This window comes from Hylobates moloch, unplaced genomic scaffold, assembly GCF_009828535.3.
Source record: "Hylobates moloch isolate HMO894 unplaced genomic scaffold, HMol_V3 SCAFFOLD_12, whole genome shotgun sequence".
Classification (NCBI taxonomy): Eukaryota; Metazoa; Chordata; class Mammalia; order Primates; family Hylobatidae; genus Hylobates; species Hylobates moloch.
The window spans coordinates 81481521-81508377 of record NW_026652287.1 but is presented as its reverse complement, the minus strand read 5'-3'; the positions used below and the strand labels follow the sequence as shown (position 1 = coordinate 81508377).

General features: G+C 35.8%; 1 protein-coding gene across 16 annotated transcripts in view; it reads left to right on the top strand.

Moving 5' to 3' along the window:
• The window catches only part of PPFIA2 (PTPRF interacting protein alpha 2), a 497171-nt gene that overhangs the window by 166159 nt on the left and 304155 nt on the right, over positions 1–26857 (top strand). For 3 of the 16 annotated variants that reach the window (XM_032170850.2, XM_032170849.2, XM_058424786.1), the window contains exon 1: positions 531–1067. The exons of the other annotated variants lie outside the window; for them this stretch is intronic. In XM_032170850.2, coding sequence (XP_032026741.1) covers positions 987–1067 — 81 coding nt within the window. In that variant the 5' untranslated portion in view covers positions 531–986. Of the gene's footprint in view, positions 1–530; positions 1068–26857 lie in introns of those variants that run through there. 16 annotated transcript variants of the gene reach the window in all.

Genomic DNA, 26857 nt, shown 5'->3' with positions numbered 1-26857 from the left:
GAGTTGAAAATCTTCATGTGTATTAAATATTTTTTATTAATTATTGTGTGTATATATGTATATGAAATAAGATTGTGATTATTTAAAACAAATATGTGGTACTTTTTGAAGCACTGATTGTCAAACATAATGATTTTTTAGCTAAGATGGGGGAAATGAGATCATAATAATTACATTCGTATTCATGATGTTCTATGGCAGTTCAGAAAAGTGGAAAATATTTGGTGCATTTTATTTGATAGTACTCCTAGTATATACAGTCTCACTGAATTGTATGCAATTGCCTCTCAATGTCCGGGCCAGCTGTAACAGCTGTAATATACTTTGATATATAAATTATAAAAGAACTCCCTTTAAAAAAAAAGGCTCTGTAAAAAAAAAAAAAAAAAAAAAAAAATCACATCTTGTTGAAAAGTCTGGGAGTGACTAAAAGATTTAGAAAGATACAGAAATAAGAGTGATAAAACAGCAATTTGTTACTAAATAGAGCTTTCAACAGTATATGAAACATGCTTCAGGTTAGTCAGAAGAGGTCCTCTGAATACACTGTGCATGCTTCCCTAAAATGAAACTGTATGTTATTGGTTAACCAGGATATTTAGCATAATCACTCTGCTAGACTGTGGTGGAGGGAGGTGATTATCACTGAGAACAGATGGGCAGGTCCACAGCACTGCCAGATTCTGCACAAGCTCCATTTATCGTTGGTTCTTGCTTTTTTCCTTCTGTGTTTTTAATTTTTTAAAAAACATTGTATGTTCTAGAGAACTAGCTTCACAAAAGGTCGGTGGCTGATGATCTTTCAGCTAAGATTTCAAATGTAGAAGAACGATTCAAAATCCTATCACTGTGTATCTAAGAAGGATGGGGCAGATTTCATTTTACCCTCTAGTCTCCCTCAATGCATGCACGGATTTATCTGTACGCTAAGCTCTCTGCTCTGCATCTGTAGCTCCTTGTGGATTATATTGTCTCAGTGATCAGAAATGATTTTCTCGGATATGAACACCGTTTCTGGCTCCCCTAAAGTGCATCCTCCTAATGGGACCCGGTTTTACACTTTTCAAGTAAGTGTGCTTTAAATGGCTTCACTACTTAGTAAGTTAATGTATTGTCAAACTTTTAACAAAGTGCTATATAAAGGAAGAAAGACTTAAAAAGGGTGGAAGTATTGAAGAAAATGTATGGAATGAATAATGTGCATGTCAGTTTAATCTACTTTAAACTGTAGGTATAGGATGGCAGTAGGAGTCTCTGTGAATTAAAAAAAAATAGTGAAAACAATTTTCCACAGGAACCTTAAATCTGCTACAGTGTCATCCTTGAAGGCTTATGAGATGTGTTGTGTCTCCTGATATTGTTATTTATGGTTATAATATGATAAGCATTGTAGAGTTACTTTCCTTGTGCATCGCAGAAAGAGTAAGATTAAAACACATTTTATGAACTTTGCAAACTAAGTCCTCTTGGCTTAGAAAAATATTTTGCATTTAATATACACAGTTTAACGTAATTCCCATTATTTAATTTTCTTATGTGTATAACATAAGGACAATAAACAATACAGGAGGTTTAAGAACCAAGTTTAGTATGCTTTCCAATTTGAAATAGAGTAGAAACTCATTAAGATGGAAGATTTTCTGTGTTATAGAAAAGTCAAAATGATTTATAATATAAATGTGAGTTCCAAAGCTGTTACCTCCTAAATGTATTTCAATTGCCTGTGAATAAATCAGCCATCAGTCTAGAAAATGGCTAGGTCTAAACTAGATCAGATTCTATCTTCTTTTAATCTTCAAATTATGCCTTTCATTACTAAGATTTCCTTTGTAATTCAGTCATATCATCGTTATATGAAAAGGGAACATGAAATTATTTTCCTCGTATATTTTACATTATGGAAACATAAACAGCCTGACATTTAATTATTTTGGCTGTATAATTATACCATACTTGGAAAAAATAAGTATAATGGCGTAGAGAATTAATATAATAAAGTAGTCAAAATTTTTTAAAGGGATCTCTAAATAAATGCACATCTGAATTATAAGTCTCTTGCCTTTGCAAACTGTAGGCAGTAGATATAATTATTCTTTCTCTCTCCCCTTCCTATACTTCTATTTTTAATTCTGTTGCCTCTTCTGTTTTACACTGATGTCTCCTGATAGTGCAAGTCTGTGGTTTTACAAAATATATTCTCTTCCTACTGGTGATCTGCTTATTGTGGCAGTGATTCAAAATGCAAGTGCCCTGGGGCTGTTGTACAGAATTATTACTTTTTTTCCCCCTTGTACACTGAGATATGAACACCTCTTACAATATCCTGCAGCTGGCTCTTTGGGTGGCATTTGACATTAGGTATTCTACTTCAGTCTCTTAAAGTTTAAGGGTCACTTGATACCATATGCTCGGTCATGACAGAGGCTTTTTACAATTCTTTCAGTAAAGATCTTGCTGACACCTTTCTTGGCAGGTGACTTTCTTTGAAAACAGACTGCAACAATTTTTACCTACCCCTTTTTGTTGATAATAACATATTCTTGTAAAAACCGTAGGAATTAAGATAAGATATAAATTTTACCAAACATAAACTCTGTTCTTCTACATTTTTAATTTCCTAAACTATTTGATCCTGAGGTCTATAACAGACAATATGTGTTTAAGTTTTGATGTTTATCTTTTTGTTGCTATTGTTGTTTGTTTTTGCCTTTGGTGGAAGAAAGAAAGAAAGAAAGATGGTTTTTAAAGCACAAAGATTAAGGTATATAATAGTCAACTCTTGGCTTTGTTTTTCCAAAAGAAAGAATTAAATGATTATTACAATTATACTGAATGATTATTAGAATTATGTATTGATTATAAAGAATTAAATGATTTTCTTACTATATACATCAACCCATATTGAGGCAGCATATTTTCTTTGGTTGAAATGCTATAAAAACAAATGAGATGCTGTAAAGTAACAGACCATTTGTCAAAAACTGTATCTTGAGAAAATGATTAAATTTTCAAAAATGGTTGTCATTATGAAATGGTGCAAATGTACTTCTAAAATGATTCTGCATCAAGGAGTTGGGATTTTAATGCTTACTTCCTTAAAATAATTCTAGCATAGGAGTTAACATATGCAAATATATTTAAGAGAGCTTAGCATGAATAATACTGTGTTTTAGCTCCATATTCTCATTAAACATCCAAACTATCCTGTCATTTTTTTCTGACATGGTATGCTATCACATTTTAAGAGTAAGATTTAGAATGTATTTGACCTAAGTAGTTCAAAGGTGAAAAGGCAACAAATAAGAATTTGAAGGATATTCTTAGTACAAGACTTTGCTCTTCATTGCATCTTTAATTTAGAGAAACACATTCATACTTCTATGCAAACACATATGCCTTTTTTAATAGAATATGTAACACTTAATTTAAGCTAATTCCGTTAAGTGTGAATCATCAGTTTTATATTACTGTGAATATACTTGTGCCTGCAGTTTTCTACTCAGAGGTGCCTCGACCCTGGATGATGCCGGCACTCAATTTGCACTGTATGTCTAATGAATGACTTCTCATCAAAAGTCAAGTTCTAGAGTGTAGTTTCTAAAATGCCCTTTAATTGACAAAAGTTAAAATTAAGAGCTACTAGAGGAAAATAATATTTGCAGTATTCTTATGCATTAGAAGTGTCAATTTGTAGGACTCAAATATATACAAATGGAAAACCTACTTTAAAACAAACATATATATATATATATATTTGTTTGTTTAAAGTATATATATATAAACACAGTGAATTTTGTTACCTTTATGTCCATAAAAATGATATCTCAGCATGATTCTACATTTGTTCTTTCATAGCTTTATCTTTGTAAATAATACCATCTATTTGCTCTAATAACCCTACTGAGTGGTTAGTCATGACTTAATGTGTTCCTCCTCCCAGATGTCCTGGGCACCACCATGGCTCCCCTCATTTCCTAGAAATTAAATACTTTCACCCACCTGTTTTCAAACCATATCTGCCCAGTCCTAAACTTTCATGGGAGTTTGTCAGTACTTGCTAGCAACAGTAGGGAAAAGAATTTTTTTTTTATTTTTTATTTTTGGACAGCATTTCGCTCTGTTGCCCACGCTGGAGTGCAGTGGCCCAATAAAGGCTCACTGCAGCCTCAGCCTCCCAGGCTCAAGCGATCCTCCCACCTTAGCCCCACAGTAGCTGGGACTATAGGCACACACCACCACACACAGTTACTTTTTTAATGTTTTGTATACATGGAAGTCTCACTATATTTTCCAGGGTCTTGAACTCCTGGGCTCAAGCAATCCTCCAACATTGGCCTCCCAAACTGCTGGGATTACAGGAGTGAGCCACCCCACCAGGCCAAGAAACAATTCTTTTGAGGCTCACAAAGTTTCTCTGTTCTACATTTACATTTTTTATTCATGAGTTCTCTGTGAAAACTTTCATAAATAACAACAAACAGTGTGTTACTATCACATACAAAACAAAACGAAGTTTGCAACCCATTTCTTCAAACCAAAGGAATAATTTCTTATAGAAGATATTTTATCTCTTGGGCCCATAGAATAATTATTTCTGTTAAAGATATATATATATATATATATATATTTAGCCATTGCATCCTAGCATTAATAACATTATCTGTCAGAACTATGTGTAGAAGTGGCTAACTCTACATACCTACTGAAAACGAGAAAGAAGCTTTGCTACAGGTTTGGAAACATAGTAACCTCCTGCTTCCAAGCTTAAAATACTTCTCTTCTCCAAGCATTTTGGCACCAGACACTGGTTTTGTGGAAGACAGTTTTTCCATGAACTTGAGAGGGGGAGGAGAAGGGACGGTTTCAGGATGAAACCTCATCAACTCATCAAGCATGAGATTTCTGTAAGGCAGGTGCAACATAGATCCCTCACATGCATGGTTCACGATAGGGTTCACACTCCTATGAGAATCTAATGCCACCGCTCATCTGACAGGAGGCAGAGCTCAGGCGGTAATGTGAGTAATGGGAAGCAGCTGTAAATACAGATGAAGCTTTGCTCACTTGCCCACTGCTCACCTCCTGCTCTGCAGCCTGGTTCCTAACAGGCCACGGACCAGTACCAGCAGTTGGGATCACTGCCTTAAAAGAAATTATCTTCCCAGCTTGGCATAAAAAAGACCTTCCTGGTATGGGACAGACACTGTACTTTCTTTCCTAGAAAGTTGTTTGCATGCTTTTCTGTGTGATTGTCTTTGCCTCTTCACTCAAAGTGCCCACTGGAAAATTTTTCTTAAAGACTTATCTCAAATGCTACCTCCTCCATGAAGCCTTCACCCATTCCTGTACACTGTATTAAATCCCTTTTGTAAAAACTCCTCTTTATTTGTTCATACTGCTACCAAAGCAAATTTTATGCTTTGTTATAATCCCCAAGACCATTTTATTAAGCTATGCTCCTCATACATGGAGACCGATAATATTTCTGTAAGGTGGAAAATACATTTCAAAAATAAGTGATTTCCCTATTAAAATTTAACACAGTAAGCAACAAATTATTTTTCTTTTAACTATATAGGCAGTTAGTGAGACATAACTATTTATTAATAGGGACAGTATCTAAAGACGTATATATGTAAATTTGCTTGGGTACCACACACAGTAAGATTATTAAAAATATGTAACAGATACGAGTGATCAAGGAAAATTTTTAATTTTATTGTTTTTTGATATTTCTATGGTAGCTAGCCAAAGTCTTTTTGAGGATTTTTAATACCTCTTTACAATTTTTATTAATTGGGGTTTTTCTTATTTTACCAAGAGAACTTTAAATTTTTCTTTGTATATAGTCTCATGCTTGGCAGATAGGATTAGCACCTGAAATAGGAGACTAATATGTAAACTGAAAATCTCAATTGCATGAAGAAATTTTATTCAAAAAGATACTTAGCTGGGCATGGTGGCTCATGCCTGTACTCAGCACTTTGCGAGGCTGAGGCAAGTGGATCTCCTGAGCTCAGGAATTCAAGACCAGCTTAGGCAACACAGAGAAACCCCATCTCTATCAAAAATACAAAAAAATTAGCTGGGCATGGTGGTACACTCCTGTGGTCAGAGCTACTTGGGAGACTGAGGTGGGAGGATCGCTTGAGCCTGGGATGCAGAGGTTGCAGTGAACCAAAATCGCACCAGTGAATTCCAACCTGGGTGACAGAGTGATACCCTGTGTATTAGTTCGTTTTCATGCTGCTGAAAAAGATATACCCAAGACTTGGAAGAAAAAGAGGTTTAGTAGACTTACAGTTCTCTGTGACTGAGGAGGCCTCACAATCATGGTGGAAGGCAAAGAGGAGCAAGTCATGTCTTAAGTGGATGGCAGTAGGCAAAGAGAGAGCTTGTGCTCTTCTTTTTAAAACTGTCAGATCTCATGAGACTCATTCACTATCATGAGAATAATAAAGGAAAAACCCACCACCGTAATTCAACCACACCCCACTGGGTTCCTTCCACAACATGTAGGAAGTGTGGGAGTTACAATTAAAGATGAGATTTGGATGGAGACAGAATCAAACCATATTTTTCCAGCCCAGACCCATCCCAAATCTCATGTTCTTACATTTTAAAACCAATCATGCCTTCCCAACAGTCCCCCAAAGTCTTAACTCATTTCAGCATTAACTCCAAAGTCCACAGTCCAAAGTCTCATCTGAGACAAGGCAAGTTTCTTCCACCTAGGAGCCTGTAAAGTCAAAAGCAAGTTGCATACTTCCTAAATATCATGGGGGCACAGGCATTGGGTTAATACAGCCATTCCAAATGGGAGAAATTGGCCAAAACAAAGGGACTACAGGCCCCATGCAAGTCTGAAATCCAGCAGGGCAGTCAAATCTTAAAGCTCCAAAATGATCTCCTTTGACTTCATGTCTCACATCCATTCATGCTGATGCAAGAGGTGGGTTCCCATGGTCGTGGGCAGTTCCGCCCCTATGGCTTTTCAGGTACAGCCTCCTTCCTGGCTGTTTTCATGGGCCAGTGTTGAGTGCCTGTGGCTTTTCCAGGTGTACAGTGCAAGGTGTCAGTGGATCTACCATTCTGGGGTCTGGAGGAAAGCAATGGTGGTTCCCCAGTAGAGACTGACCCCACATTTTTTTCTACACTGCCCTAGCAGAGGTTCTCCATGAGGACCCCACCCCTGCAGAAAACTTCTGCCTGGGCATCCAGGCATTTCCATATATCCTGTGAAATCTAGGCAGAAGGCCCCAAACCTCAATTCTTGACTTCTGTGCACCTGCAGGCTCAACAGCATGTGGAAGCTGCCAAGGCTTCGGGCTTCCACGCTCTGAAGCAACAACCTGAGCTGAACTTTGGCCCTTTTAATCACAGCTGGTGCAGCTGGGACGTAGGGCACCAAGTCCCTAGACTGCATGTAGCAGAAGGACCCTGGGCCCGGCCCATGAAAACACCTTTTCCTCCTCTACCTCTGGGCCTGTGATGAGAGGGGCTGCCACAAAGCTCTCTGACATGCCCTGGAGACATTTTCCCTGTTGTCTTGGGGATTAACATTCAGCTCCTTGTTACTTATGCAAATTCCTGCAGCCGGCTTGAATTTCTTCTCAGAAAATGGGATTTTCTTTTCTATAGCATTGTCAGGCTGCACATTTTCAAAACTTTTGTGCTCTGTTTCCCTTTTAAAACTAAGTGCCTTTAACAACACCCAAGTCACCTCTTGAATGCTTTGCTGCTTAGAAATTTCTTCCGCCAGATACTCTAAATCATCTCTCTCAAGTTCAGAGTTCCACAAATCTTTAGGGCAAGGGCAAAATGCCACCAGTCTCTTTGCTAAAACATAACAAGGGTCACCTTTGCTCCAGTTCCCAAAAAGATCCTCATCTCCATCTGAGACCACCTCAGCCTGGATTTTATTGTCCATATTATTATCAGCATTTTGGTCAAAGTCATTCAACAAGTCTCTAGGAAGTTCCATATTGTCCCACATTTTCCTGTTGTCTTCTGAGCCCTCCAAACTGTTCCAACCTCTGCCAGTTATCCAGTTCCAAAGTTGCCTCCACATTTTTGATTATCTTTTCATCAATACCCCACTCCTGGTACAAATTTACTGTATTAGTCCATTTTCACACTGCTGATAAAGACATACCCAAGACTGGGAAGAAAAAGAGGTTTAATGGACTTACAGCTCCACATGGCTAAGGAGGCCTTACAATCATGGTGGGAGGCAAGGAAGAGCAAATCACGTCTTAAATAGATGGTTGCAGGCAAAGAGAGAGAGCTTGTGCAGGGAAACTCCCATTTTTAAAACCATCAGATCTCGTGACACTCATTCACTATCATGAGAACAGTACAGGAAAGACCTACCCCCATAATTCAATCACCTCCCACCAGGTTCCTCCCACAACACATGAAAATTGTGAGAGTTAAAATTCAAGGTGAGATTTGGGTAGGGACACAGCCAAACCCTATCACTGTGTTTCAAAAATAAATAAATAGATAAATAAAATTGGAAAGAAAATAAGAAAAAGAAAAAAAGGTACTAATGATAATTAGTATATGGATAGCACCATATCTCTGTAATCAAATGAGGTTGAGGCAATTTTGGCTTTTCATCAAAGAACCAGATTTTCTACATTCTATCATTTTGTTGCTACCTAAGAGTCTGCCATTATTTTTCTATTATTTGGAGGACCATATAACTTCTTACGGTTGATAAATTTTAAATCCGTCTGGAAATACCTCTCAGAATGCTTGGCATGTGTTATGTGTTCAAATAAAATTAATGAAGACAAAGTAACAATATATAGATGATACAGAATACCTCTTAGCTGCAAGATTACCTAGTAATATAGGCAGTTTCCCAGCCAAGAGAGAGAATCAGTATTTTGCCCTGTCACCCAATTGTATGCGTTCATGCTTGTGAATGGCAGAGATAATACAAGAGATGTTTAAAATAGCTGGAACATAACCTAGAGACAGGAAATGGCTAAAAATAAAGTATGCAACCTCCAAAATATAAAGATAGCTTTAACTGTAATCCCTAAGACCTTGGATTTGGATTTAAGAATTTTCAGTGAGGAGTGAAATAAAAGCTTGGATTTACTGTTAGAATACTGGATGTTTCCTTGGTTGGGATTTGGACTAGAACAGAAGGAACAATTCAGTAGCTTTAAAAAAAATGCAGATGAGTTGTTGTGATTTCCCACTTTAGAGATGAAAAAATGAAGGTCCATGAAGGTACCCAAATCAGCATTTAATAATGCAAAGAGGGAGTAATATAGTTTCTGTCTGAATCCAGAGCTATAAAACACAAAAATCCATGCTCTTTCCATTATATTCTGCTGCCTAAACTGTTAATTATTACATGCAGCAACAAAAGTATTCTAAACTATGTAATTTCCAATACTGTTTATCTATTAGGGCAGACATTTCCAGAAATTTGTCTCCATAACTTGAAAACATTGCCTCGCTGGATTTTTAAATTTAAGGCCGTTATTTAAGTCTTTTAAATTTAAGGCTTTATGTATTTTTTATTTTTATAAAATTTAAGGCTTTTATTTATTTTTAAATTTAAGGCTTTTATTTAAGGCTTTTAAATTTAAAGCTTTTAAATATAAGGCTACACCCCCTCATTTAATCTTTACTGATAGTATTTTCCTAGTTGCAAATACCTATTTATTATAATCAAATTGCCAATAAACTTATATCCTGAAATTACACTGAAAGATATAAAGGGCAACTCAAGGAAAACATCTGTCATAAATACACAGCTTTGTTTATTTAAGAACTTTCTGTATATCAGTGATAGCAACCATAGAAATCAATGAGTAGCCTTTGGGGCTCCAGATAGGAAGTTACAACTCTTCCATTTGCAGAAGTCTCTACCTAATACAAGTTAGCTAGGCTGTATGTTATATGGACTTTCAACTGCCAAAGTTGAAAGTCAGGTTTGTTGTCACCAAAGAAGTTCACAGTAACCAATTACGTTCATCTATATTTCATTACTGCTAACACAGCCTTTCTAGCTAAACCAACTTGCTCTTCCTCTCCACCCAATTTATCTTTGCACCTCACTTTACCTAAATACTTTATCCTCATAAATACTCTAATTTTAAGGCATCAATATCTTTCACATTAAATCAATTTAATGAAACTTTCTTGCTGAAAATCTTTTCTAAAAATTTTACATTATATACTTCTATGTTGTTTGTCAACAGATATCTTACCTTCTCTTCCTTGAATTGTTTTGAACAACTCACTCATATGGTCATATTTCATATTATGGTGGTTTAATGAATGCTCTCTGGCATTTGCCAATGGCTTCTTTTTAGTAGGAAAAATATGTTTGACAGTTATATCTACTTGCTAATACTGTGCACAGGATAGGAACCTTTCATACAGGAGGGAACCAATCGAAAGAGAAAATGTGGAGGAAAACAATAAAAGGATAAACTTTTTAAAAGCTCTTCTTAAAAGTGAAATATTTTACTATAATGTCCGGTTTTCCTCTAAGCAGAGGAATGTTAATTTTACTAAGCTCATTATTTTGGATAATTATTTTATGAAAGACAAGATATGCTAATGTTTATCTGTTTTGGAAACATTTTCTGTTGAAAGAACTTGAATTCTTATTAAGTAAATCTACAAAGGAGAAAGTTAGATAAACATTTATTATCTTATCTCTACAGCTCAATTAATTTATACTTGAAATATTATATGTATGTGAAATTCTAGTATCTTCAGCTGTATTATAAAAAAATTCATGCTGAGTCTGGATGTGTCAAAAACAATTGACTGGATTAACAGCATTTGAAATTATTTTGAATAAATTACCAATCCCTCCCTCCAAAAAAAAAGCAGTGAATATTTTCAGGTGAAATCATACTAGTTGAATAACTTGTTTTAAAATGCTTTCCAATTTCCTAAAATATGACATATGATTATCTAAAATTTTTCAAAATCTTTGGTATAGTTCAGCAATAAGAAATACTTCAAGAAGCTACTTATAAAATTTGTATGCATTCTAAAGACATTTATATAGTCTTGATAGAGATTTATTTACTTTTGGGTTTGTGATATTAGATGCCATCATAAACTCGTGGTAAGAGTAGACCTGCTGTTATTAATAAACAAAACAAAACAAAAACCATTAGTCATGCACCAGACCCAGAAAAATAGTAAAAATAGAATAAGTAGGCCTTATCTAAAGGGTCAGCAAAGGCGATTTTATTTGGTAGGATTAAGTTCAATCACATATGTTGAAAATCACAAAATGGCATTGACTGAAAGAAGTTTTGTTTCCCACGTAAAGACTGCTAGATTCAGGAAGTTCAAGTTCAGTTGCAAGGGAGGCTGGTGCAGCCATGTGCCTGGACTGCTTTTCAGTCTTCCCTTCCTCACTCCATCTGGCTAACATTTCTTTATCCTTCAAATCTCAGATCCAAAGTCATTTTCTCAAGACATCTATGGTAGGTACTGCTACTTGCCTCCAAATATCCATTCTTTTCTTCTCCTTTATTGAAGGGCACCCTATTCTTAATCAGTCACATTTCACATGACCACACCAGCTTCCCTTCAATTGTAAGGGAACTTAAAACTGAAGGGAAGCTGGTGTGGTCATGTGAAATGGGATGGCTATGGATAGCTGTATGATTAAGTGTTCACCTGCTAATGTAAGGCAACAGGTTATATAAAGCTTTCCTTCTACTCGCTAACTGGAATGCAAACCTGATTGCTGGAGCTCAAGCAGCCATCTTTGATTATAAAGTGGAAGCACATGGTTAAAATGGCAGAAACAAAAGAGAAGGAGTATGGCCCTTTGTCAATTTGCAGCTTCTGTGCTTGACCTTGGACCACCTATATTTGGTAGTCTTTTTTATAAAAGAGTAGTAAACTTCTTTCTCATTTCTGTCACTCTTATTTTGTGATACTTACATATGCAACTGAACTTCATCATAACCAATATAACAGCCTTTCCTGACCAAATAGATATGATCATGTTCCTCTGTTTTATAAGTTTATAACCCCATATTTTTTCTTTCATGCAAGTTATCTCAGTATATAATTATACATTTTATATTTTTTTCTCTTTTTTAATGGAACTTTCCAGAGAGCAGGGCCCATGTATGTTTTTGTTCACCTTTATATCGCCGATGTCTATCGTAGTGCTGATGATGAAATAAATGTTTCATAAATATCAGTTAAATAAGGTGTGATCACATTGCCAATATTTATAATCTAAGACTCATAAGCTTAATTGGGACTTTAAATTTCTCATGAAACACTTTGAATAAAAATTATTATCCAGCACTATGCTTGCACTGGTTGGCTGTTCAGCAGTAGTAATGAATTTGTAACTATCTACTTTGTCATAAAACCTAACTGATGAGAGGAGTGGTGAGAGAAATACTCCATTTGGTGGAATGATTACATTCACCGTCTATAGTTTACAGATATCTTAAATACATATATCTTCACTTTCAGAAACTATTTCCATTGTGGATAAGGGGATATCGAAAAGTAATGATTAAACGTGCATTTACAAATCAACAAGAAGATAGAAATGTAACATTCTTAGGTGATTTAAAAGTCAGTGGTCTCACAAATATTGCATTTTAAATTTTAGAGTCCATCTGTGTGAAATGATTATATATCCATCCTGTACATAAATTGCAGAGGTGTGGGTGTGTGTGTTCTTTTGCTTCACAGAAAATATTCTGCCAGTTTTCAGAACCAAGAGAAACATCAATTTATTTAGCATTCAAATTAGTTTTAATACAACTCCATAAAAAGAGGAGAAACATCAAAGTCTTTTTGGTTATGTGTTATCTAACCCTTGGTAAGACAAAGGCATACAGCAGCAAACAATTAAACTTCGCATCTGTAAGAGCAAGGTGAACCACAAAAATATCAGTTAAATTAGGACTTTGTTTCTATAAATACACATGTGACTAATTGCATGCAAGCCCTATCAGAAGAGTGGTGGGTTTTTTCCCAATAATAATAAAACATCTATAGAAACATCATGGTAACTACAGGCAAAATTTTATTTACACCTATGTTATTCATGGGAACTGAAAATTCAAGGGGTATTCTGGAGATATGACTAAAAAGTTACTTAGTAGGTTTTGCAAATTTTTATTGCATTCAATTGGTCTTAATAGAAGGATGCAATCTTTTACACCAGGGATAGTGAACATAGTGGCATAGAAATAAGGATTACCTCTTCTGATTCTGATCATTTTCTATTTAATGGGATTTTTGTAAGCTCTTTCTTAAAAAAAATACAAGAAATATCAAAACTCTGATGAGCCATCTGAAATATTAAGGAGAAAGTCAATAATGTTTCATATAACTTTAGTACTCAAGTATAATCTAATTCTTTAAAAAATGATTATCTCTTGCTATTAAATAGAATCTTATCCAGAATTTCCCATCAATTCCCTGATTAAAGAAAAATATATTAGCAAGCAATACATTAACAAATGGTAAGGCGTGGCATGCAACCTTCTGGCTGCACAGAAGTAGATGATAAAAGAGGAAATGTGAAAGTTATTTCTCCTGGGTGTCTGCAGAAAATGGATATGCAGCCCCTGATAACTATTTTTGTATTGTTACATTAGAAAATGTAGCACTAAATGTGTAATTGAGTACCATCTGTCTAGTTGCAAGCCAAAATTATGATCTCAGATCTGGACATATTAAGTAAAACTCTAATAACAGGGTGAACGTCAATGATTCAAATCCTACTTTGCGTGTTTCCAGCATAGAGCAGTTTACAAATTGTTTCTTTTTTCTTTTAATTATGATATTAGGCTGTCTTTAGGTTACAAAGAACTACTGACCATAGTAGGACCTTGGAGTCAATAAAAGCTTCTTTAACCACAATAAATATTTTAAAGATAATATCATTGAGGACTAGGATTAACTGCTGTTCTACAGGAGCATTTTAATTAACAATTTTGAAGCCCCTGGCATCAGTGATTAAAGACATGCTGTTCTCTTTGGGGGAGTTACATTCTTAGTTGGGGAGATAGAGGAGTACTTCATGATTGTGGTAGTTAAACCAAATATCAGAATCACAAGATGAAAGCACTGAAATCTGAGTGTGGAGATTCACATTTACCGGAAATAACCTAGAAACAGAGACTGCCTATGGAATCTAGTTACTGATTCTGCAGTTTCTTCTTTGAGAATGTACTCTTGCTAATACCAAATGTGGTTTGAGAAGCAGAAGAATGGATGCCTATAAACATTTTTTTCAACATAGATGGTTAGCATTCCAGAATGGTGATCTAAGCTCTAAGTATAAACCACTTCTGTGTTGTTATTAGCAAGAAATTGACTATTTTCTCACCACTGCAGAGAATGTGAATGACAGCTATGTACCCACTCTGTAGGGCATCATTAATTTAAAAAAAATACAGAATAAGATATGCTACTGTTTTGTGTGGTGCTCCCTCTTCTCTTAAGTCTGTGTCCTTCACCCTACATGTTGAGAGCTTATAGAAAGTACACACATGCTGTTTCTCCCAATTAATCTGCAACACACTCTGAAAATCTGAAGTCATATTTGGCATTTTGGACATGTCATTTAATTAACTTATTATTGTCTTCTCTGAAACCAATGAAGCTGTATTAGTTCCAGTGTTGCAAATGAGTCTCAGTCTCTCTCTCTTTCTGAATATTAATACACTTGTGTGTTTTTCTTTCTTTGTTGCATTAAAATAAATTACACTCACTCCTTTTTAGTACACAAGTTATCCCAAATTTTGTCAGTGAAAGCTTCTTGAAGTTGATCCATGTGTCCTTTGACATACTTCCATTAGTCTTTGAATGTGTATTTTCTGAACACACACGCACAAACACACAACTATCTCAGGCTCGCCTTCTTTAGACCTGAAATCAGCCAGTTCTTCAAAGGATCTCAGTTCCTTTTAATGGGAAAAGGTGTTTAAGATCTGAGCACTAGGATGGCCCATTGCTACTAGAGAACTACCACTAATTTGTAGTGCTCATTGGGCATAACTCCCGGTTGCTGCAGTTTCTATTTAGTTTGCACGAAAGAAAGCAAATAGCCAAAGACACAGACAGATAAAGTAACTACATTTATTCTAAAGTTTATTAAATATTTGGGCGTGATATGTGGTAGGCGCTGTTTTTGGCATTGAGTATACAAATAGAGTGACTATTCTAATTGAGCTTACACTGTATGGGAAATGATACATAAAGAAAATAAATATGTATTTATATGTAAAATGAAAACAATACATAAGGAAATATATATTTATTATATTGCAAGATGATAGTGATAAGGAGGAAACCAAAGCAGGACAAAAACGCTGAGTATATGGGAGAAGTTGCTATTTTATAAAGGGTGGTCCAAGGAAGGCTTACTGAGAACTTGACTTTTGAGTTGAGACCTAAAGGAGATGAGGACATGGGTTAAGCAGATAGTGTGTCAGAACGGGGGTAGGAGTAGGGAGATTAGGGGAAGTGGAGTGCTCTAGATAAGGAGCAGCAAATATGAATCTCCTGAGGTGCAAGATTGTTTGACACGTCCTAACAAAGCAAGGAGACCAGTATGGCTATAGCAGAGTGACAAGGTTATCAGACAGATCTGCATATCTATTATGTCCTGGGGGATACCCTAAAACAGGTTCTCTCTTTAGTGCTCTTGCATATTAAGACTACACGATCCAGCACTGGGTTTACCACTTTGGCTCAAATACAGAATTAGACAACATTTCATTTGGAATGCCACTTCAGTATATGAAAGAAGTAGATGGAATACACTGCATTTCTCTTTTATTCAATTCTTAATACCTACAATGTGTCGACAAATATTGTTGCTTGTCACATTGGACAAAATTATTCTAGGCCCAGGAAAAAAGTGAGAAACAGTTATAGTACTCTGTAAATGTTTTCTGAATATATGAATGAGTAGATTATTAAATTGATATAATTATTTCAAGGTTATATAACACAAGGAATGAGTTTATTTTACTTTAGAAACACATATATTTTGTGTACCCTGTGTATTCTGTCCTAAGTGGTTTACCCAGTTTAACCAGTTGACCTTTATTATAATCCAGCATGCTAGGTTATTTGCTTGTTAAACTACTTCCAGATGAGTAACTTGCTTAAGATGGCACAACTTGTAAGTGAAGAGCTGGGATTTCAACCCAAGGAGTCTGCTTCCAAGTCTTTGAACCAATATAATAAATTCTTTATTCTTTATTCTTCAAATAAGCTGCTCAGTTATGTTGCTGGTAGCAAGGTCAAATGGCAGCAGGGAGAGTTGGTAGGATGAATATGAATCTTTTCCTTCTTATATTCTGCCTGTTTTTGTTTACTAGTTACTGTGATATTTTTTCCTTCTTCCTTCCACTCTCAAGACAAGTTTAATGCCTAGAATGTAGTCCAGAAATGTTAAAAGCAGTAATGGGCCACCACAATTAAATTCAAAATCAGAGTTGATTTGGAAGAATATTTTAAAGCTTTTTACCCAAGAAATTTTCAATCCTGGAACCATTCTCCACATAGGCATACTGTAATTAGATTCTATAAATGCTGGTATCACAGCTATTTTGTGTAATCATAGCATAGTAGAATAGGGAAAAAAATTCTCAGTATGAAAAAAATCAAATGCATGTTTGGTACACCATGATGAATAGAATAAATATTCTAGATGATTTTTTTTACTAGAGGATGCAATTAAATATGACCATATAAATGAAAATACCTTGTGAATCTAGATTTCAATGAATCTAGCCAGTCAAAACTTTAGAAGAATATAAACCGGTAAGAGATCATATCTTCAGTTAGTTTCAAACCGGCTTTCTATGATGGGATGATATCTCCTGGTAGACATGGTGGAACTGTTTTTATAATCCACATTACAGTTATTATTTTGAAATTAATGTATAAATTTGTACCTATAAATTATATTAATTGATATATTTTTATATATTATAAAATATATTTTTATATAATTATAAAATTATTTAATTTTTTTAAATGAATGAGATAAATTCCCCCCCTTTTAAGAAAAATTTTCACAACTGATGAATGTTAAAGAATGCTTCAATTTTTAAAACCGAGATTGCATACAAGACACACAATAGATTTTAAAATCAAGATTGCTTAAAAGACACACAATAGATAATTTTTAAAGAGTCATGTATATTATACTTCTCTTGTCAAAAATAGCAGCAGCCTTTACTGCTCACAAACCAACTCTCATCACCTCGCCCAAACACATTTCACGATCTGGCAACACAGCACTTGTCTTTCTCTAAATTTAGTCTGGCAATAAGTGAAGGGGGGGGGGAGAAAAAACTTTAGTATGGATTTTTCAAAGGAATAAATGGGGCCAATGAATTTAAAAAAAAATTATCAACATTTGAGGAAAACATACAAATCAATATTAAATGTAATTGTCAAGTCAAGAAACAGCATCTCTCATCCTATTATCACTGGGTTTAGTCAAAACTTATCTTTCAATATAACATCTTTGATTCCCGAGATAATATATATGATGTTAACCATATGGTTAGCCATCATATATTTGAGAAATAGGAAGTAGTAATGGGCATAGATTGGAAAATAAGGGGAAGGGAAAAGAGTGAACACTTGCTTTGCTGGGTTTTGAAATAATTCAGGATAACTGGCTAGCCTGTGTCTAGATTTGGAAATATGGGAGAAAGAGCTTATAGGTATGGCTCGTTCTCTCAGTTATCAAACTTGGGGTTTAAATTGTGGATACTTTAGAGTTCAAATGCCCTCACTGCCTATTACCAGCTTTGTAACCTTGGATGGTTGACACAATCATTTCTAACCTACCTATAAAAAAATCAGTAAAAGGAACAATAATAGCACTTACTTCCTATATTTTGTGTATTAAATAAAATTTTAGCATATATAAATAAAGCTCTTTGCAGTATCCTTGTATTGATTAAGTGCCAGTAAGTAGAAGCTATTGGTATTATTATATATTTCTTTCCTAATTCCACAATGAAAATGTTCCAAACTTGTTTAATATTGTAATTTTATTATTTGGTGTTAAATTTAAAATATAGGACACAATATTCCTCTACAGTGTAATACTATTGTTATAAATGTTTTTGAATGAATGCATTTTGAAGTATATCTGCAAGTATACCTGGAAAGATATTAGCAACTAATTTTGTTTCTCTGAACTGTAGGATTCAGTGATTTTACATATTGGAAACTAAATTTTTTGTTCGAGTAGTCGGAGTTTAGATTATTTCACTTGTTATTCACACTTCCAAATCGTTATAGAGTAAATGCACATTACTTTGTGTTAGGGAAGATAAAAGTTACATACAATTCTCATCTTAAAATAGCATTTTTATCTCTTACTTGTACAGCAGAACCAGTGTGGTATAAAGTTGCTTCAAATTGTAAGAAATCTAATGCTAGGTATTGATCATGTCTTTTATTTGTTAAAGATAAAAAAAGCAACTCTATTATTCAATGCATTCCATTGGGATAAATAAAATTATTGTGAGCTTTTTACCATTTGGCTCTAACCCAAATAAATCTGAAATATGAACACATAGAAAGAAGATGTGATTCTCACCAACCACATTACTTTAAATTTTCAGCAATATCATTTAAAAATCATGATTCAAAATGAATGCATGTTGATAACTAAATTAAATAGTTTAAATACTGTTTTGTCTTTAGCTGTCCTATTTGAATACCATTATGAAGAAAAGTAGAACAATGTCTAACATACTTTTATCAAAACAGTGATTTTCTATTTTGGCCACATACATGTTTTAATTCTTTAAATAAATAAATATGAATATTTATCTTTATTTAACAAAAGATACCATTTTGAAGAAATTAATCTGATTTGTTTTAATTTCCCCATTATACCATGTAGCTTTTGACCTCTGACACTGAGTAACGCTGTAGAGAATAGGGTAGAGAGTCTACTCCTCTCCATCAAGATGGGGGATGGAAGAAAGGAAGGCCAGGCATGAAGCTGATATAAGACATATTTGATAAAAAGAAAGTCATATCAAGGTGGAGGGAGGGTTTCTCATCATGCATTCTTGTTCTGTATATGAGACAAGACACTCCCTTGCATCCCCTGTAGGATGGAAAGACTTATGAATTCTCAGATCAAATCTCCCTGAGAGGACACGCTGAAAGCTGCAGATTTGAGTGCCCGAAGGCCTGCAATTTGGCTAGCCATGGGAAAAAGCAACTTAACCTAGCAGTAAAGGTGGAGGGCAGGCCACCCATTCAGGAAGCTCTATAGAGCTAGGGGCTTAGCTAAGGAAAATCTAACTGGCAATGGCGACCAGGCTTCAACGGAGATCCCAAGTTATATTAACCCCAGACAAATGTTTGAATACAAGAAAGGAGACCCATCATCAGACAAGCAAGGGACAGTGCCTTGGTGACAGAAGAGGCAAAAGATAGCACATTCTAGGCCTCTGAATCTTGTCCTTTTTCATGAGTTTGTATATGACCTGTACCCTGCACTGTCATCTCAGAGAGTAGCCAGAGCAGGAGATATGGAAGTCCTTTATCTGAAGAAACTGTATAAATTATCAGATTGGATTAAATTAATGTTTTATCCACCACCTAGTGGGTACAGCTTCTTGAGGAAGTTTAGATGAATTGCATATTAAACAAACAACTCAATCTGTTCATTTAAACCTAGTGTTAGTCACATTAGGGACATGATTACTGCAATGCAATTCTAACACTAACTACCTGGAATTAGTGCAGACTTTACAGGTTAAGGACACAGGCGTCCACAAGACTCTGCTCACTTCAGACACCAGTTGAAAGCTCTGAGGTTGCCAGGCCACCTACATTTCTGATCAAGTGTCTGTAAATGTGAAGGTTTACATTTTCCACTGAGGTTCAATAATTCACTAGAACAACTCATAGAATTCAGGAAAGTGCTATATTTACAATTATAGTTTCAGTAGAAAGGACGCAAATCAGGACCAGCCAAATGAAGAGACACATAGGCCCTGGAATGGGAGGGTCCCAAATTCGAAGCTTCTTTGTTATCAGGATGTATCACACTCCCAGCACATCAGTGCATATCGTCAACCAGGAAGTTCACTTCAGGTGTCCAAAGTTTTTATTGGAGTTTTATCATGCAGGTATGATTAGGTGAATCATTGGCCAGGTGATTGGACTCAATCTGTAGATCCCTCCTCTCACTGGAGGTCAAGAGTTTAGGCAAATATTACATGGATCAAAGCCCCAATCCACTAATCACATGCTTCATATTTTTGACATGACCATCTCTTATTCTAAAACTACCTAAAGGCCCAGCATGAATCACTCATTAGCACAAAATCAGGTATGAATAATAAAAACACTCCTATCAATTATAAGGGTCTAGAAAGTCTCTCCTGGCCAGGCACGGTGGATCACGCTGGTAATCTCAGCACTTTGGGAAGCCGAGGCAGGTGGATCATGAGGTGAGGAGATCGAGACCATCCTGGCTAACACGGTGAAACCCCATCTTTACTAAAAATACAAAAAAAAAAAAAAAATTAGCCGGGCATGGTGTTGGGTGCCTGTGGTCCCAGCTACTCGGGAGGCCAAGGCAGGAAAATGGCTTGAATCCTGGAAGGCGGAGCTTGCAGTGAGCCAAGATCACGCCACTGCACTCCAGCCTGGGCGACAGAGCGCCACTCAGTCTCAAAAAAAAATAAAGTTTCTCCCAGGAAGGGAAAAAGATCAGACAAATTATTATACAACAATTACATATTTTATAAACTGCATTACTATTATAATTTTTTTCTTACAAAATACAGTTTCCTGAAACAAACTTATACCATAAAACATTTCTTACACTACACATATATGTACAGTTGAGTACTGATATACATCTATGTCAGTGTATAAACATAGATATATGAGAAAGTGTATGTAGTAAGTGGAATGGCATCAATTGCACATGTATCTTGTATAAATACAGTCACACATGTTCTACAACAACAAAAATAGGGGACACAAATAACCATTGAACTCTTACAGGAATCCATTGCAATGAGTGTATATCCCCCTAAGAGAATGTGAATACAGAAACTTGAAAAATGTGTGCTTCTCATGAAGTGAGCACTCTGTAATGCTAATGTAATCCTAGCTGATAAAGACACTTTTCACACATTAAAAAGTACATGTACTTCTCTTTTTTTCTTTTCTTTTCTTTTTTTTTTTTTTTTTTTTTTTTTGAGTTGGAGTCTCATTCTGTCACCAGGCTGCTAGGCTGGAGTGCAGTGGCACAATCTTGGCCCACTGCAACCTCCGCCTCCCGGCTTCAAGTGATTCTTCTGCCTCAACCTCCTGAGTATCTGGGACTACAGACACCCGCCACCACGCCCAGCTGATTTTTGTATTTTTTTAGTAGAGACGGGGTTTTACCATGTTGGCCAGGATGGTCTCGATCTCTTGACCTCGTGCTCTACCTGCCTCAGCCTCCCAAAGTGCTGGGATTACAGGCATGAGCCACTGTGCCCTGCCAAAAAGTACATGTACTTTTCATAAGACAAAGCCCTTATGGCAGGGCAGGTCATTTACTGGGTGCTCTTGCCTAGGAGGAGTGATATATTCTAACTGAAGAAAAATGCCTGGAGTGAACATAGTGGGACTCGGTATTTGATCTTCAGACTGGTGCTTCCCTGAGTGACTGTCCAGGGTGGTTTTGAATACATTGATTTTTGCCTTATGAGCTAACTTTAAAACCTAATTCTCTCCCACGGAGAAGATGTGCTTTCCCTGTAAATATGCATATGTGACAGGTTTGAATACATCAAATTCTGGTTTGCCTCTGGCAAGTAATTATTACAAAGGAAAGTAAATAGTTATACATTTGTCCTAAAGTGAAGTGATCAGATGACAGATAAAAAAAATATTTGTGGCATTATCCAAGATATTTTTGGGGGGCACAGCTTGTAATTTTCATAAGATATAAAAGCTGTTTCTAGGCATTTGATTTCCCTCTTTTCATTTCTTAGGGCAATACAATCTCAGTTTTGTTAAGTAACATCTATTTGAGGATTCCTAGGAGTTTAACACTGTGTTTAGGAGTTGGTCTATAATTTTATAATTGGAGAAAAAGAAGTGGTGGCAAAACACACACAGTCCTCATTAAAATATTTTTCTTAGGCTATTGTAAATACTTTCAGAAAGGAGTGTATGCAGTTTTATTAGTTAGTGTTCTGTAGAGGGACAGAATGAATTAAATAGATGATAGATGATAGATAGATGATAGATAGATAGATAGATAGATAGATAGATAGATAGATAGATAGATAGATCGATCGATCGATCGGAGTTTATTATTAACTCACATGATCACAAGGTCCCACAATAGGCCGTCTGCAGGCTGAGGAACAAGGAGAGCCAGTCCGAGTCCCAAAACTGAAGAACTTGGAGTCTGATATTCGAGGGCAGGAAGCATCCAGCACAGGAGAAAGATGTAGGCTGGTAGGCTAGGCCAGTCTAGTTAGAGGTCTAGAAGCAAACAGGGGTGTTGGGGGTGGCTCCTGAGAAGAATCAATATTATCTTGCCTGGCAACTGCCTCAGGGGAGGCCATCACTGTTGCCTCAGTCAGTGCAGGGTTTATCTCCTCAGACAAAGGTGGAGAGGCTGATGGCAGCATGGGTTGGGGAGGGGATGTTACCACTACTGGGGATGGGGAAGCTGTTTTTTCTGGCAAAAAAGATTCATCAGAGTTTATAAACTCAGTATCCCCAGCTTTATCAGGGTCCTCCCACACATCCCCATTCCGAGTTGCAGGGTCCTATTCTTTTCCAATCAATGCCCTCACTTTAACAGTAGACAGCTGGTGAGGCAGCGCATGCACGTTTCCTTGCAGGTCAGCCACTTGTATGATAAGAGCTTGTGTCTGTTTTTCCACAATTTCAACTCTTTCTCTATAGAGACGATAAGACTCTCACTCAGGGCAGTCTTAGCAGATTTGAGGCTCAGTATCTGCTTTTGAAGCCAAGAGTTAGCATCCCTGAGTACATCATTTTCTTTCATCAGTTTGTCCACTGAACTTAGAAACAACCAACCAGCTTCATTATGTTCCTTGGTTCTCCACATATGGTCAAAGGTATTAGGTATAGAGTCACTAAACTGCTTGCCTCTCACAAGCAGTGAATCAGGAATGTTAAATGCATTTATTTTGCATAACTCTCTAAACAGTTCACGCCAAGGACTATCAGTGTTGTCCATGCTATTGGAAATACAGTCCTTAGCATTTTTGGGCCTAATCATATTAAGCAGCCAACTCCAGAAACCTCAAAACCAACAAAAGAACTCCATCCTTAATAGCAGTTCACTGTACAGACACACTATTTTGGTCAGTTTGCATTTTGGTAGAAAAGTCACTTGCAGTAGAGCAGGCTCACTCCTATTTCAGTTATGCTTCAGAGAATTTGTGTGCAAGTGTCTCCCAGAGCATCAATTCCTTCTTTGTAAAATGATGAGTGTGGACCAAATAGTCTCTAAGTTTCCTTCAGCCTGAAAAATCTATAGTTCTGTAAATTTTCTCATTTCAAATGCTCTGCTTTTGAAGTGCTATTTGAATGATCAATTTCATGAATGTTCAATGAAGATGAATGATTTCTATGTACAATGTTAATCAGAATTAATAATACATTCAAAATAATTGGTTTTTATACTTATGTCTATTTTGCAAAACGAGTGAGTGATGTTTGATATCATTCACACAAAAATCTTTAGAAGCCAATTTTTTATTCCCTTTTAAATAAGAAGATTTATGTTGAATACTTTTTGTTGTTTTTATATACTTGGACACAATGATTTGTATTAAAGGTTTTTTGTAAGTGACTCATCTTCTATGATACTATACTGCAATGGCAAATATCTCTATTATAGCATAACACATTTTATTAGAATTATTTGTGTACTTCTTCCCTTCACAAATGCTGGGACCATATGTTTCTCAGCTTTATAACTTAGCATCTGTAATGACGCCTGCTGCATAATAATGGCTTTATATCTTTTAAATGCACAAATTAATGAATAACAACTGACTAGTGTATCATCGTAGATGCTAAGATTTAAGACATTTATATTTAGAGTAAAGGAGTTCAATTAGCTGATTTTAATAGCGTGTGTTGATTTCTTCTGGTGAGCTGTAGTCTGTTTTCTCAACACACCTCCATGCTGAGTGCAGGAGTTGTTCTTGAGTCATATTATGTCACATATTATGTCATATATTTAAAAGACTAGTTATGAACTAAGAAGAGGATTTTGGATTTAATTCACTAAAAAGGAAACCAGATTGCAATGAGTATGGCGTAAACACATTTTTCCACAAGCAAGTTCCACAAGCTTTTCCACTTGAAAAGCAAATGGAAACAGTGAAGTTGGACTACCTCGTTAAGAAGGGTAATTGTGAAAAAGAGAAATCTAAGACAGTAGAATAGAGGTTGTACATATATAAAAAGCACGAGTTAGTAAATCCTTAAGTGCTGTCAATAGTGTATACTGTTTGAAGGTCAGGCTCAGGATCTAGTGGAGATGCCAGAAGAAAGGGGGACCCAGACTAAGTAGTGGAGTCACAAACCAGAGGAGATAAAAGACAGAAGCAATGACATAGGCAAACTGATATACTTGGGCAGGAATATATAGTGAAGTTTCTTAGGAAAGATGATTTAAAAACAAGAACATATATATAGAAAAGAGGACAAGATGGAAACATTCACTCCTAAAAAAGAAAGACAAAAAATGAGGGCCATGACATCTCTGTTTAGACAATGTTCACTGTCTATTGCCATTGGTAATGACTTGCAAGAATATCTTTCCTTGCCTAATATCCTGAAATAATGAATATCATATTATCCTATTGGAAATATTCACTGTAAGTGGTTATTGTACATTCAACATACTCTCTTACAAAATGCCTATATGTTCTTGAAATATTCCTCAGTGAAACTTATTTACCTATCATCTTCAGTCCTAACTACATAAGTTTTCAATGTTTTCCCCTAATAGTGTTTTCCCTGTGACTATCTGTAGAATAGAAATAATCACTTGGCAGTAAAAATAATAGGGTACCATTTTCAGAATTATTTTCATTTTATATGCTGGCCTAATTATTTTTGGCTTAAATTATAATTTTATATTAAAAGAACATCAAGACAGTTACCCCTTGGCTTAAAGTAGCATAATTTATTCTTCTTATAACTTACTACTTTTAGATGTATTCAATTTTTATGTTTCTTTCACTGGATTTTATAATTTTCTTTTTGTACCCTCTAAGTTACATTTCTTTTTCTGGAATGCTTAGCAACAGACAATCTGTTACAGACCTATAAAACTAGATCTGAAAAACATAAAGGCGTATCTTTTTAAGAGACAACAAAACTTTAGAATAAAAGAAGTACTGTCAATGTTAACTTATTAAATGATTTTTATCTTTGATGATATCTGTTTTCTGACATTAGCAAAAAAATGTGAACATGGAGTATTTGTTAAGGTTAAAAGAAAGTCTAGTCAGAATTTTGTTTGGTAAAACTTCATCAAAAGAATACTCCAGGTAGACGCATAGGTAAAGATAATAAGCTATTCAGTGCAGACAAGATAAATCAACTCTTAACTTAAGCAGTTAATTTTTTTAAGAACATGTGGTAAAGTTTGAACCAGACTCAGAAAACAAAAACCAAGCAAGCCTACAAAGTGGAGACCCTTTGAGAACAAGTGGCTTTCACATAGGAAACCCAAGTTGGCAGCTTGCATCTGTTCCTGATTCCATCTGAACCCTATGCTATAATTAAGAAAAAGTGATTTGTAAAATTGCCCCAGTCAGCACTCCAGAGAATATAAAATTTATTGGTCAGAGAGAGGGGAAGGAATAGGAAGATAGCTATATGAACCCTTTGGACAGGAGTTTTTCTAACATACCAACAGATTTGCTTGACGTTTTTTTGGGGAGGACTCCCTCCTGTATTACCCTGGCACATCACAATCTCTACACTTACCTCATTAATTCATTACTGTATTTCTATTTGCTTCACATGAGAGATTGTAAGTTTTTGAAGCATGAACTGTGTCTAATTCTTACTTATACTATCATAGTTGCCTATCATATTAAAAAGCCTCCAAAATTGTTTTTCTTTTTTTTTTTTTTTTTTTTTTTTTTGAGACGGAGTCTTGCTCTGTCGCCCAGGCTGGAGCGCAGTGGCGCGATCTCGGCTCACTGCAACCTCCGCCTCCCGGGTTCACGCCATTCTCCTGCCTCAGCCTCTCCGAGTAGCTGGGACTACAGGCGCCCGCCACCACGCCCGGCTAATTTTTTTTTGTATTTTTGGTAGAGACGGGGTTTCACCGTGGTCTCGATCTCCTGACCTCGTGATCCGCCCGCCTCGGCCTCCCAAAGTGCTGGGATTACAAGCGTGAGCCACCGCGCCCGGCCCCAAAATTGTTTTTCTAAATTATTAGCTATGCTATTTGAAATGTTATGTCTCAAACTAGTAAGATTAAATTTGCTGCAATATCATAAGGGAAAAGTGGAACATAGGAGACAGCATATTCTGTTCATGAATTTTGCTCTTTGCCATCTCATATCATATACACAGCCTGGGTCTTTCTTTCTTCCCCTGTAAACCACAATAGAAATAGATGCTGTTATCTTAAATGAATCATAGGAAAAAATTTGTAATGCTGTTGCACTTTTAAACTTAGTGAGTTATGTAAATCATTGCATAAAAATAGCTAAGATTATATATAAATACACACACACTCACATACACAATTAGTTTTTCGTTTAGGAACAAAGCTCATTGATTTAAAATGTAGGCAGATAGT